The following is a 12,795-nucleotide window of genomic DNA, read 5'->3' as shown; positions in this document are numbered from 1 at the left end:
TTATGAGGAAGAAACTTTGAGAGGAACCAGACTCAAAAGGGGAACCCATCCTCATTTGGGTGACATCAAGAGTTTGATCATAAATCTTTAAACAATACAGAACACTGGAGAGTGAGAACTAACATGAGCAATCGAGTATAAGATTATAATAATGTTCTTTCTACAGTCTTATACAGTCATTATGGTTATAAAACTAGGAGCTACTGAACTCAACATTTGTGATCATTACAGATCCAGCATCAGCTTCTCCATGCCAGAGCCTAAAAAAATCATCCTAATTAAATATAGACACAACAGGCTAGTTTATATTAATGCAGATAACATGGATCCTCTCTTGAATACAGTTGCATGAAAAATGTATGCCATGGATATGTAAAGCAGAACAGTTTTTCAGTTAAAATATCACATAAAAATATAAATACATAAAGAAGATCATCAACAAACCTTTTGAGAAGTAAGAGTAAGGTGAGCTTAGCTGAATGATCCAAATCACAGCCCACTGTTAATGCACAGTAGTGGTCTAATCAAAATCACGTGATAGCATGACGTTGGATGCTGGACATAGAACTAAATGTGGTTTTCTGGGATGCTATTGTGACTGACGTCTCATTTAAATTTCTTCGAGTATGCCACTGAAATGACAGTTTTGGGCAGTTTTCTTTCCTTATTTCTCTTCTCTTTCTTTTATTTTTTATATCTAACACAGCATTTAGTCAGTTACTGCAATTTATTCAGGTAAACTAGATACCTGATAAATGTACAAATATTTATCAATAAAAAATAGCAACTTTTTCCATTAATATTATTACATTAAAGTGTTCTATAAAGTAATTTAGGAATGGCAATGTGGTTGTTTATTGTTTACGTCCAAACAGGCTTTTAGGAGCATCCGTTTCTGAGTTATATTATATATTCCATATAATATTATATAGTCTGTTCAGCTGGGAAAATCAGAAACCTCTGTACCATCTATATAATAGATGACCAAACTAGGGCCTGCAAAGTTTACTTGTGGTGACCTTTGGCACTCAGACCTCTTTTTTTTAAGTTTGGTCACCTCTGCTACCTAGTGTGTGCATGTGTGAGTGCCTGTGTGTGTGTTTTGTTGTTTTTTTTTGTTTCTTTTTCATACTTAAATTCATTAAATCAATGCCACAAGAACGAGAGGTATTACATAATCAGGTCAATTTAACACGAGCTTCCAGAGAAAATAAAATAGACAATAAGAAAATGACATACAATTCAATGCTTACAGAGCATTACATGTTTTCAGGGCTTTTTTGTTTGTTTGTTTGTTTGTTTGTTTGTTTGTTTTTTGTTGTCCTCTACTCCCCCAACAGATTTACATACAATTTGAATAAAATGGGAAAAACCTTTTCCTATGTATATGAAATTGTCCTAATGAAATGAACAAATGTATAATATGTTGTTGTTTACAATTCAATTTTTCATTTCCTGTATAAAAAAAAAACAGCAAATATACATATTTCTTACACACATTACATTTTTCTATTAATATACAATTCCATATTCTTCCAAAAGAAATTTGAGTGAATACAATGAACACAAAAAAAAAATAGATGCAAAATGGTTTCTTTTTCTTGACCACAAAATGCACAGATATATGAAATATTCCGTTAAGATTTTATTTTGTTATCAATACAAAACGTATTTGGCAGTTTTCATGATTTACCCCAAGAGAGATACCAAATAAAGAAGACCAAAATTTGTTTGCTACAGGTAAAGAGTGTGTGTGTGTGTGTGTGTGTGTGTGTATATATATATATATACATATATATATATACATATATATATATATATATATATATATATATATATATATATATATATATATATATATATATATATATTTATATGTGTGTGTGTGTGTGTGTGTGTGTGTGTGTGTGTGTGTGTGTGCTGACGTCACACTCTGACGCAAGCACAGGGAGAAAAACAAATCCGGTCCTGGTTTTCCTGATGTCTCAGCTTTAAACTGACTTTACTTTCGACCTTCCAACTTGTGCTGGAGTAAAACGGAAGAAAAGCTAAAATGACTACTGCTAGTTTCAGAGACTGTGCGGTAAGACAGTGGTTTGTTATTGATTTACACCGAGGAAATGATTTCTCTTCTTTTTGATAATATTCACAGGGAGCTCTTGAACGCTGCATTAAATCATTCACTACTGAATCCCTGCAGTAGTAAATACACAGTGCTACAGTATCGTGTTTTTGTGTGTGAAGTGCATATGAAAAGAGAAGTGTTTTTGCTTTGTTAGTTTGTAGATTTGCTGTTATGGCTCATTTCTTTACTATCCACAGAAATCTGGAGCTGAAATAGTTTTGAAAAAGATATATAATGCTTTTTTTGTTGTTCTTGTTTTGATACAACTTATCTTTTACTTAGAATTGTAAATATGGTGTACCTTTAAATATATATAAAGCAAAATGGGCAATAATTACCCTTTAAAGTAAAGAATATTTACCCTCCTAGGATGCACAGTGAAGGTCCAGTTGTGGTACACAATCCGTACATAATCTGCTTAAATATCAACAAGAAAAAAATAAATAAATAAGTGGTATAATAAAATTGAATTGGTTTTTTTTTTTCTTTAGTGCTGCCCTGAATTAGGAATTTCACATATGCATTGCATATGTTTGTTGTAACCTAGTTGATCAACGACTATTGTGAAATAGTCTAACATCCTATATGTGAAATAGCATAATCAATGGAGTACTGAATCAAAAATTAAATTTTTATTTTCTTGTTTATTATTAGCCGATTGTAGATTCTGCATGTTGTCTGAAATGTGTAGGCAGTAGGTTCTGTTTCTTATTTTCAATGCAGAAAGAATTAGTATTTTCTAGTTATATTGTCATGTTATATTTCCAGGCATGGAGGGCAGAAGGCCTCCCACTGTCCACCAGCAGTAATGAAGCCTGCAAATTGTATGACGCCATACTCACACAGGTATATGTGATATACACAAGATATATCCGAGCATTACCTGTAGTATACTTAATAATCAAAGTGAAATGAAAAATGTTGCACAATACAGAAATGCTGTGATGACAAGATCAAAACAGCAGATAGGTCATTCTCTTTCTTTGATAACTTCATGTTCTATGCCTTAAGATTTTTAGGTTTACCAAAAACAACCTTTTATTTTATTACTTATGTAAAATAATAGGTCTTAAAAATGCAATTCTCTGAAAAAAAAAAGTTTTATTCATTCATAGTTCAAGAGGAATACAGAGAATTAATGGATGCTTATTATTTACAAATGGAGATACAAGACTTCTGACCTACTCTACATTATTTGACTATTTATGTTGCTTGGTGAAATAAAGAAGAACATTGATGCTATAAATTATAATTCTTTATGCCTACTATTCCAAAGGTGTGCACATTTTTGCACTCGCCCACACAGACTGCCTTTAAAAGTATTTTGTTTTTAGGAAAAGAGAGCTTTTAATCCTCTGTATGTTTTAATGATATAACTTGCTATATAAATCACATCTTTTCTGTAGCGAGGTAAACAGGCTTTTCCAGAGAAAACGCAAAGATTTGGAAAGTCTAGCGCTTGGTTAAAGCAGCAGTATTTATACGTGCTCACATTCTCAAAAGCTATCCAATGTCATTTCCTGTGATCAGTATGTAAAATGGCGTAACGAAGAGACCCTTGGAGGAATTGAGGGCTGTATGGCGGCAGTCCAAGCAGCTGACCCGGACTTTGGTATGTGAAATGGAGAGTATAGTATGTGCTGGGAGATCAATGTGCTTATCCTGTATGCTTATACTGACATAAACCGTTATCTGTTCAACAGAGGAGATATAGGAATATCATGTTTCTCCTGTTTACAATTTATACTGATGTGCTCTTTGTATGTTTATGCTAGTTTTACCTCTTTATTCGCACTGCAGTGATGGGGCATGTGATCAGCACCGGACTGCAGTTGGTAGGGACGGGCAGTTCAGTACTCCGGGATCAAATGCTCTCCAGTGCCGTGAGGAAGACCGTGGATCTGGCCAGCTGCCAGGAGCTCACAGCCAGAGAAAAACAACATGTCAAAGCTATCGACCTCTTTTCAAAGGGGTGATTAAAGATAATTCACATGCTGCCCAAATTCTGCTGATCTGGGATATTATGTATAATATATATAATATTCCATCATCTGCTGAAAGGTTACTCCCCTACCAGTCATTTAGTAATAGCAAGACAGAGAATCCTGAGTGCCTTAGGCGCCCCCTCTATAATTTGACCTCTATATCTGTTTGGCTGCTTGAAAATCCAATTTGGTTGAACAAAGTTCACTGTACAACAAAAGCTGTAAAATGCTCTTTGAGTCATGAATGTCATTAAGTATAGAAAGGCAGACGACCCTATAAACCCTATAAAACAAATCACATCATGTCATGGAATGTGGCTGCTGAAAATTCAAAAATAATCTTTAAATATGGAAAAAAGTCTTCTGCTGCAATAGTTCTGATTTTTTATTTTTATTTACATACCACTCATTTATATGGAAACAGTTTAAGCAGTACAGAGGTCGAGATTGAAAATGAGGTTGTCTGTTTCAGAGCCTTGGGCAAAGCCTGTGATGTGTGGGAGGATATTCTGGTAGAGCACCCCACAGACATGCTAGCTCTGAAGTTTTCCCATGATAGCTTTTTCTATCTGGGTGAGCAGACTCAGATGAGAGACTCTGTGGCTAGGGTTCTTCCCCACTGGAAACCACACATGCCTCTCTACAGGTAGCACACTCCGTTCACAGACTTCAGATTCTGTATACAGTGTAATACACTATAATTCACTAATAAATTTTGGAGCATAACTTTAGGGATTTGTGCTTATGGATTTGGTCAGGCACTGATGTTGAATGAAAAGGGAAACTATGTCATTATAAACCATGCTTTTTTGCTAAGGGGCATCGTTATACTGGTACATGTTTGGGGCTCTTTAATTCCATTAAAGGCAACTTTTTAATATCCTTAGTAATCATTTAAAGACCTTGTAGAGAATTGTGTGATTTAAAGTGGGATGGTCGGGTGTCTACATACTTTTGGCAATATAATGTATTCATGTGTACATCTGTTCTTTAGTCTAAAAATTCTAATAAATGCTCTTGTGTGTTTTTTCTTTAGCTATCTAAAAGGCCTGTATTCATTTGGACTTCTTGAAACTCGTTTCTATGATCAGGCTGAGAGAGTAGCAAAGGAGGTAATCATTTATTTCTTAATGCAACCAGAAAAAGCTGTATGACAGGTTGATTATTTATTTATTTATTCTTCATTGAAGCAACAGTTATATTTTTTTTTAGTAATTACATTTGAAAAATGATAAGTGAATAAGAGAAAAGAAAAATCCTGTGATATTTTATGTTCCTGAGTGGCTGTGCATCTCCTGATAATCGTGTAATAAACTCATAAACTCACAGTCAGCGTTGTGTCAGGGTGAGGGTTCAAAACTCATGGCACCTTTGGACCAAATGTAATACACCAGCTTAAGTACATTAAATGTCATCACATGTCAACAATAGACACAAAAGCAGTATGAATAGTAGGGCGGGAGAGAGAGGGAGAGAGAGGGAGAGAGAGATAGAGAGAGTGAGAGTGAACATTATAAGAGGAGAAGATAACCAGGAGTGATGATGTTTTAGCTTTACTTTGCTGAAGGTGGTTTGTTTATGCTCCACTTTGACCAGATGCTTGTGAATTATAAATTATATCCAATTTACTCTTGTTATGGACTTTGTATTATTCTCCAGTTGAGAATATATAGGAATTATAAAACAAAATGCTTTAACTTTGGTTAGGTTCTTTCATAGTTTGCACGTAGCCTTGACTTCTCTTTAACTGTGTGCATCCATGGATTTGAGATAAGTGCACGTGGTAGTTTATTACATAGCATTATAAAGCACATTTCTATCAATGATATTTTAAAATCTTACATCCTGTAGCCTTAAATGGAGAATATTTACAGGGTTAAATAAATAATATGCATTATACAAAAGTGTTCTATCATTTGCCTTTATTTTATTTATTTATGTCAATATATTTAGTGAATTATTTTTGCTCTGGCACATCCTTAGGGTCTTGCTCTAACTCCTGAGGATGCCTGGTGTGTCCACTCTGTAGCTCATGTCTATGAGATGACAGCAGAAATAGAGAAAGGACTGAAGTTCATGGCATCTACTGAGAAAGACTGGATGGTCTGTACTTAATTATTCAATCAGTACGTACATTTTTTTCCGCCTTCCATTAAACTGCTGTATCTTTCATTCTAAAGGTGTGTGATATGTTGGCATGTCACAACTACTGGCACTGGGCGCTTTATCACATTGAGAAGGTAAACTTTTCTAATTGCATCTCTACAATTTAGTTAGCTATTTATATATATATATATATATATATATATATATATATATATATATATATATATATATATATATATATATATATATAATATTTCCTTCAAATGTATGTATTGAAGCACAGCCAGGAGATCAGTGTAGCAGATTGAATGTGTTATTAAACACTGCATATACATAAATAAATCTGTGAAGGAAAACACGTCCAAATCTCCACTTTGCAGATGCCAGCAATAGCTTTATTTCAATAAGTCCAAACCCTATTTAAATTACGAGCCACCTACACAAATCCATTTGTACACCTGGATAATTAATTCAGTACAATTATGTTAAATTCATTTTCTGCTTTACAAATGGTCTTTCACAGAATACATGCTATATTATTTCTTTTGAATGTTGGTAAAAGTAAAGTACTTAATGGATTAAAAAAGAAAATCGACCACCACTAGTTGTAATGAACAGAAAAAACTAAGAAAATGTCACAAATAGTTAGATTTTTACCAAAATATGTATTTGTTAATTGTCCTTTTTTGTACCAAAAAAAAAATACAAGCATTTTAATGTATTAGAAACTTTTTTTAACATATACATATATTAGGTTAGAGTATGTAAAAGAATTTCAATTACAGTTTTCAGTTTTTTGTGTAAATAACCAGACTTTATATTGCTGTAACTTTTCTTGTATTTGAGATTTAGGTACCGTAATTTCCGGACTATAAAGCGCACCCATATATAAGACTCACCCACTAAATTTTACAAATATTTTAATTTTTAACATAAATAATCTACACTAATGTACTTTACACAGGCTTTAACAAAAGACACATTACACACGGTGTAACAGGTGAAATAAGTTGGTCTTCCTTTAAGAGCAGTGCGGTATTTTGGGAATAGCATGCCACTGCATTTTTCCAGTATTACTGTGTGTGTTCAAGACTGAGGAATATGTCCTTATTATTTTTTGATGCTGATTTTTTTTATGCTGATTTCTAAGTTTCTTTGACTAACCCATAACACTGTTGCCAAGCACGAGTTTTGGAAACCTGTCTGTGCTTATATGATTTCTGTTGCAACTGGAGTTAGTGAGCTCTCCCATGACCCAGACTTACAACGGCTTACAACGGCTTGTATCTAAACAGTAGCCTACCAAGAAAGTCATTGTTCACTGTCTTTCTCCTTCCTTTCACAACTATTTCTCTCGGGAGTTTATCTTTTGGCATCGTCATGCGTTTAAGAAAAACTTTTTCTCTCCCGATGCCGTGCAGCTCAGAACACAGGTGAGGTGCGTTTTTTTGTTTCCATTCGGAAATTTTATTGGTCTAATGTTATGGGGTTCAGTTTTTTGGCTTGAAGTTTGTGAAACCGGGAAAAACCCGGGAAAAATTCATAAATTAGCCGCTTCGTTGTTTAAGCCGTGGGGTTCAAAAGTAGGAAAAAAGTAGGGGCTTATAGTCTGAAAAATACGGTAACTGCGACATTTAATGAAGTCTGTAGTTTTCAGAGCGTACCCCTATGCAGTATAGTGGGAAATGTTTTCTAAATAGTCTAATTTTTTTCTCAGGTCACCATACATGTATGAAAAAATCGACATATGAAAATGTAAAATGTAATACATCTTTTTGTCCTTTTAAAATCTAATGCATTTTAATTAAATATTTTTACGTTATTTTCTGGTGTTGTGTGTTCTTCAGGGAGAATATGAAGCAGCATTGAGCATCTTCGATGAACAGGTTAGTTAAAAGATTGTTTGTGGTTGTGAATGTAGACATTTTTTAATGATTATCACTTGGGATTATAATTTGGGTAGAAGATATAAGAATGAATAACCATATATTTGGATTATTTCCTGATAAGATAAAACCACATGCATTTGCACTTGTATTCAGATGAAGCTTTAGCACCAATGTTGTTCCTTGTTTTACACAAATAATACTCAATCCAACATAGTAGTGTTTTGTGCCTCATTTATTTAAATGCATTTGTGGCTTTTGAAGAACAAGTACACTATAAAAACCTTTTAATGAAAACACTCTGGTGCAAACTATAAGTGAATTTTGCTCTTATTGTCACAGTTATACTACTTGTATAGTATTTCACAGTTCTACTGTATGACATCTTTAGAAAATGCAGTCCTTGCAGTATAATTTATAAGTCTTGTAAACATCTCAGCTGTATCATCGCTGTAGAAATTCAGGAGCCATGCTGGACACAGTGGATGTCTGTTCACTGCTCTATAGGCTGGAAATGGAGGGTAAGGCACCATCTAAATACAAAATATACTATAGTACTTCTGTCTCTGATGTGACTGTAGCATGTAATTTTATAGTCTAAGTGATGTCAACTGACAGTCTTTGTAAATGTTAAAATAACATTTTTAAAATATTAAAATAAGCCATAATAATAATAATAATCACTTTTATTTAAGGACAAACACGGTCCATTGTGTACGACAATACAACAAGCCAAAAAACAGTTTATATATCTCTATGTACAGTATTTATCTTCAGTTTGTCAAAAGTGAGCACACGCCTCATATTTCATCAACCGCTTTTATTACACGATCTAAAGGAACAATATTATAGAAATGAAGTGTATATATTTTAGAGTAGTATTTGTGTAGCAGTACAGATTTACAGTCCTCTGAAAATCTCAGCATACAGCCATTATTGTGTAAATAATGTAAGTACATGACAAAACTGTGTCCAAAGTGTCAATAGTTTCTGTGAGCACCATTGTTATCAAGCATTTCCTTAATCCTCCTGGGCTTAATCACCAGAGCTACACAGGTTGTTGCTGGGCTCCTCTTCCACTCCTCCATAATGACATCACAGAGCTGCTGGATGTTACACACATGGCGTTTCTCCATCTTCTGCTTGAGGATGTCCCACAGCTGCTCAATAGAGTTCAGGTCTGGAGAGCTTTAGGTTCTTCAGCAAAGCAGTTGTCATCTTGGCGGTGTGTTTGGGGTCTTTATTTTGTTGGAAAATGGCCGTTTGGCCCATTTTCTGAAGGGAGGGCATCATGTTCTGCTTCAAATTGTCACAGTTTATCTTGGAATCCATTTTTTCCTTAATGAGCCTCAGCTCCCCAGTACTAGCAGCACTCATGCAGCCCCAGACCATGTTGCTACCACCACCACCATGCTTGACGTTAGGCAAGACATTTTTCTTGGGACTCCTTACCAGGGTGTCGCCACACATGCTGGACACCTTCTGAGCCATACAAGTTTATCTTAGTGCTCATGGGCAAGGGCAAATTGTTTGCAGGCCTACTTGTTAGCCAGATTCAGAAGAGGCTTCCTTCTGGGATGACTGGCATGCAAAATGACTTGTTACAGTGTGCTGCGTATGGTCTGAGCACTGAAAAGCAGACCTTCAAATTCTGCAACCTGTAAAGCCTCATACGTCTGTTTTTTGAAGCGACTTCTTCGATCTACACTTTCGAGGTCTGTTCTGAGTGGAACCCGTCTTGGAAAACCTCAGTTTCAGGATGTTACTGATCTTCTTATAGCCTAGGCCATCTTTATGGTGAGCAACTAATTCTCAAATCCTCAGAGAGTTCTTTGCTATGAGGTCCCATTTTAAAAATCCAGTGGTCACTTTGAGAGAATTGTACTCAAAGCACCACATTTTAACTGCTCTAATACAAGATACACAAATTTGTATGGTCCTGTTTAAGCAGACAAAACCATGAACAATATAAATAGGACTTGTGGTTGTGCATCGTTAAATCGTTAATTGTATGTTGAGCATTTCCAGAGGACAGGGAACCTGCTGTACAAACTGCACATTGACCACGCTTTATTTCTATAGTATTGTCTCTTGAGAAGATATACAAAATAGTTGCTTAAATGTGAGTGGTGTACTTACTTTTGTGACATGCTGTACATCTTCATACTTAGTTTTCACAAGAGGTGCTGCCCCTTGAGCCAGAAAGACATGAAAATATCATTGCTGCACCAGCATATTTTACAGTGGCAGTCAGGATTTATTTTTTATGCACTCCCATTTTTCTTGAAACATGGTTTGAATGGGCAAAAAGATTGAAAAATCTGAAAAAAAAAAAAAAAAAAAATCATTTCAGTAATGGCTTTGGTGACAAAGGGATCTGTACCTTTGTACAACCCCAATTCCAAAATGACATTTTCTTTTTTTTTCCTTAAAATTTTACATTTCCTCAGTTTAAACAATTGGTATGTTTTCTATGTGAATAAATTATGGGTTTATGAGATTTGCAAATCATTACATTCTTTTTTGTTTATTTATTTTTTTTTTACAGTGTCCAAAATGTCTAGATAATCAGGGTCGTCTTTACATCTAAATGAATCGTAAATCAATGATTACGTTTTCAAGTAGTTCCTTTTGCCCAGTCAGAAATTGCAATAGATTGTGTATATTAAACAGTGGCAGTAATACTGTTGTTGTCTGTACAAGCTATTAGAAAAACACATTTTTGGTTTCAGGTCCGATGTCTACTAAAACTGCTTGCTTATCAAGTTTTAATTCACTGAAATATGTTGCAATATGATCACATGGTAATATGCGGAAATGAGTTAAAATGTGACCACATTGTCGTGTGTGTGCTCTGACTGCAGGTGTGAGTGTGAAAGAGCGTTACCGGGAGCTGTTGCCGATCACTGATCCCCACTCTGAGGACCATACTCTTCTCTTTAATGACCTGCACTTCCTTATGGTGTCTTTGGGCTGTAAGGAAACAGGAGTCACACAGCGACTGCTGGAGAGCCTGCGAGAACTCACAAAGTGAGCTGTTTTACACTTACACTTCCAACTAATAAAGTGTGGAGGTGTGTGAGATTATTTAGAGAACTCAACCACTGGGTGCCAGAGGAAGATTTATGAGTGTCTCTGCAGGCTGAGTAACAGCTCTCAGATTCATGATCATGATCGCAATTTTCTCTGATAGAGTTTCTTTGATCGTCATGGTGAATGAGCAAGTGGATCAAGAACAAGAAAGTGAACAAGGCTAAGGATGAGTGAATTGTAAGAGTAGAATGCTTTATAATTTAATGTGAGGGGAAAATGTCCTTGCAGTATGCAGCATCTGTTTAACACTAGTATCATTTCTCCAGGGAGCAAAAGATGTTTTTGTCCTTTGCAATGACTTTTGTTGCACCATTTTTGGAGGATAATCTGGAAAACTGCTTTTTAGAATAGTGCTGGGTTTTAGCCTTACTTTAATTGTTTATGAATGTGTTTAGTAATTATTGTTTACGGTCTGATGCTTGGTCTGATCTCTACACAGAGAGCCTGAAGAAAATCATCAATTCCAGCTTGCTAGCACTATTGGATTACCCATGTGTCAGGCTATGGTGGAATATGATGAAGGAAACTACAGTAAGACAGTGGAGCTGCTCAAACCCTTAAGATATCGCTTCATGCAGATAGGGGGCAGTGATGCACAGGTCAGGATCATCACAAGACCTTGTGTCCGCAATTTAACTTACCATAACAAACAGTAATTTGGTTGTCATGTATTGTTTTCCAATTGCTAGGAACTAACTTTGCTTGTCGCAATTTTTTCTTTTAAGAGGGATATTTTCAACCAGCTACTTATCCATGCTGCAATGAAGTCACAAGACAAACACCATCAAAGATTTGCCAGGTGATACATATTTCCTAACCCGATTATCTGCAAAACAACAGCTTATAATGTATAATGAGCTTCCTTCAGCACACCTTCTGTTTTTTCAGGTGCCTGCTGATTGAAAGAGATGCAGCGAGACAGAACTCCCCCCTCACTGACCGTCTCATTCAGAGAGCCCACTCTCTACACATTTAAAACCCAGAGTACATCCATTACAGACATATTACCCTAATTATTATCACTTCCCATACTACTACTGCTAAACTGCTAGACCTTTAATGAACGACGTCTCCAGTTTTGTGATTTTTTGCAACTTTTATTACTTAAAAAATATTATCTTTAAGAGAGAAAAATAAGACTGGTGTCACTGTCACTGTAAGTGATAATGGGAACTTGTTTCATGGACATTCCACAGTATTGTATGTAATAATAACGAATATTAATTTTGACATACCATTCCTTAATTAAAAAAAAAATTATTTTGGAAAATTGTTGGGGTATAAGAAAAGTAATCCTTGTGCTGTTAACTGAAAAATAATTTTTAAAAGGGAGCAGTTTGATTACCACCCCGAAGTTTATTTTCCAATAACAGCCTGTTGTATGTTTAGAATAGTGATTAAACAAGGAACAGAAATGAAAATAAGTGCTTCAGGTGCACTCTGAGGAAAGCCTATTGATATCTCAACAAAAAAAAAAAAAAAAGCTCAACTATATAATGTTTAAAAACTATTATATAAAATTGAAAATCAATTTTATTTGTCATGAAATGCATTTCAACAATACAACTAAAATACAATGTTTGTTTAAACAGCACCAGTT

General features: G+C 35.0%; 1 protein-coding gene across 1 annotated transcript; it reads left to right on the top strand.

Annotated features, from left to right (window-relative positions):
- Window positions 1-1,943: 1,943 nt before the first annotated feature.
- ttc38 (tetratricopeptide repeat domain 38) lies at window positions 1,944-12,789 on the top strand. The gene is made up of 14 exons (XM_046865011.1): window positions 1,944-2,083; window positions 2,894-2,971; window positions 3,656-3,737; window positions 3,926-4,097; window positions 4,583-4,756; window positions 5,147-5,222; window positions 6,094-6,213; window positions 6,291-6,350; window positions 8,064-8,102; window positions 8,542-8,623; window positions 10,967-11,132; window positions 11,635-11,794; window positions 11,921-11,994; window positions 12,084-12,789. The coding sequence occupies exons 1-14, from the start codon at window positions 2,054-2,056 to the stop codon at window positions 12,169-12,171; spliced, it is 1,401 nt and encodes a 466-aa protein (XP_046720967.1). The 5' UTR covers window positions 1,944-2,053; the 3' UTR covers window positions 12,172-12,789.
- The last annotated feature ends 6 nt before the right edge of the window (window positions 12,790-12,795 follow it).

Source organism: Silurus meridionalis, chromosome 13 (assembly GCF_014805685.1).
Source record: "Silurus meridionalis isolate SWU-2019-XX chromosome 13, ASM1480568v1, whole genome shotgun sequence".
In the NCBI taxonomy this organism is placed as follows: domain Eukaryota; kingdom Metazoa; phylum Chordata; class Actinopteri; order Siluriformes; family Siluridae; genus Silurus; species Silurus meridionalis.
The sequence above is the reverse complement of the archived record's forward strand: the minus strand, read 5'-3'. Positions and strand labels throughout refer to the sequence as shown.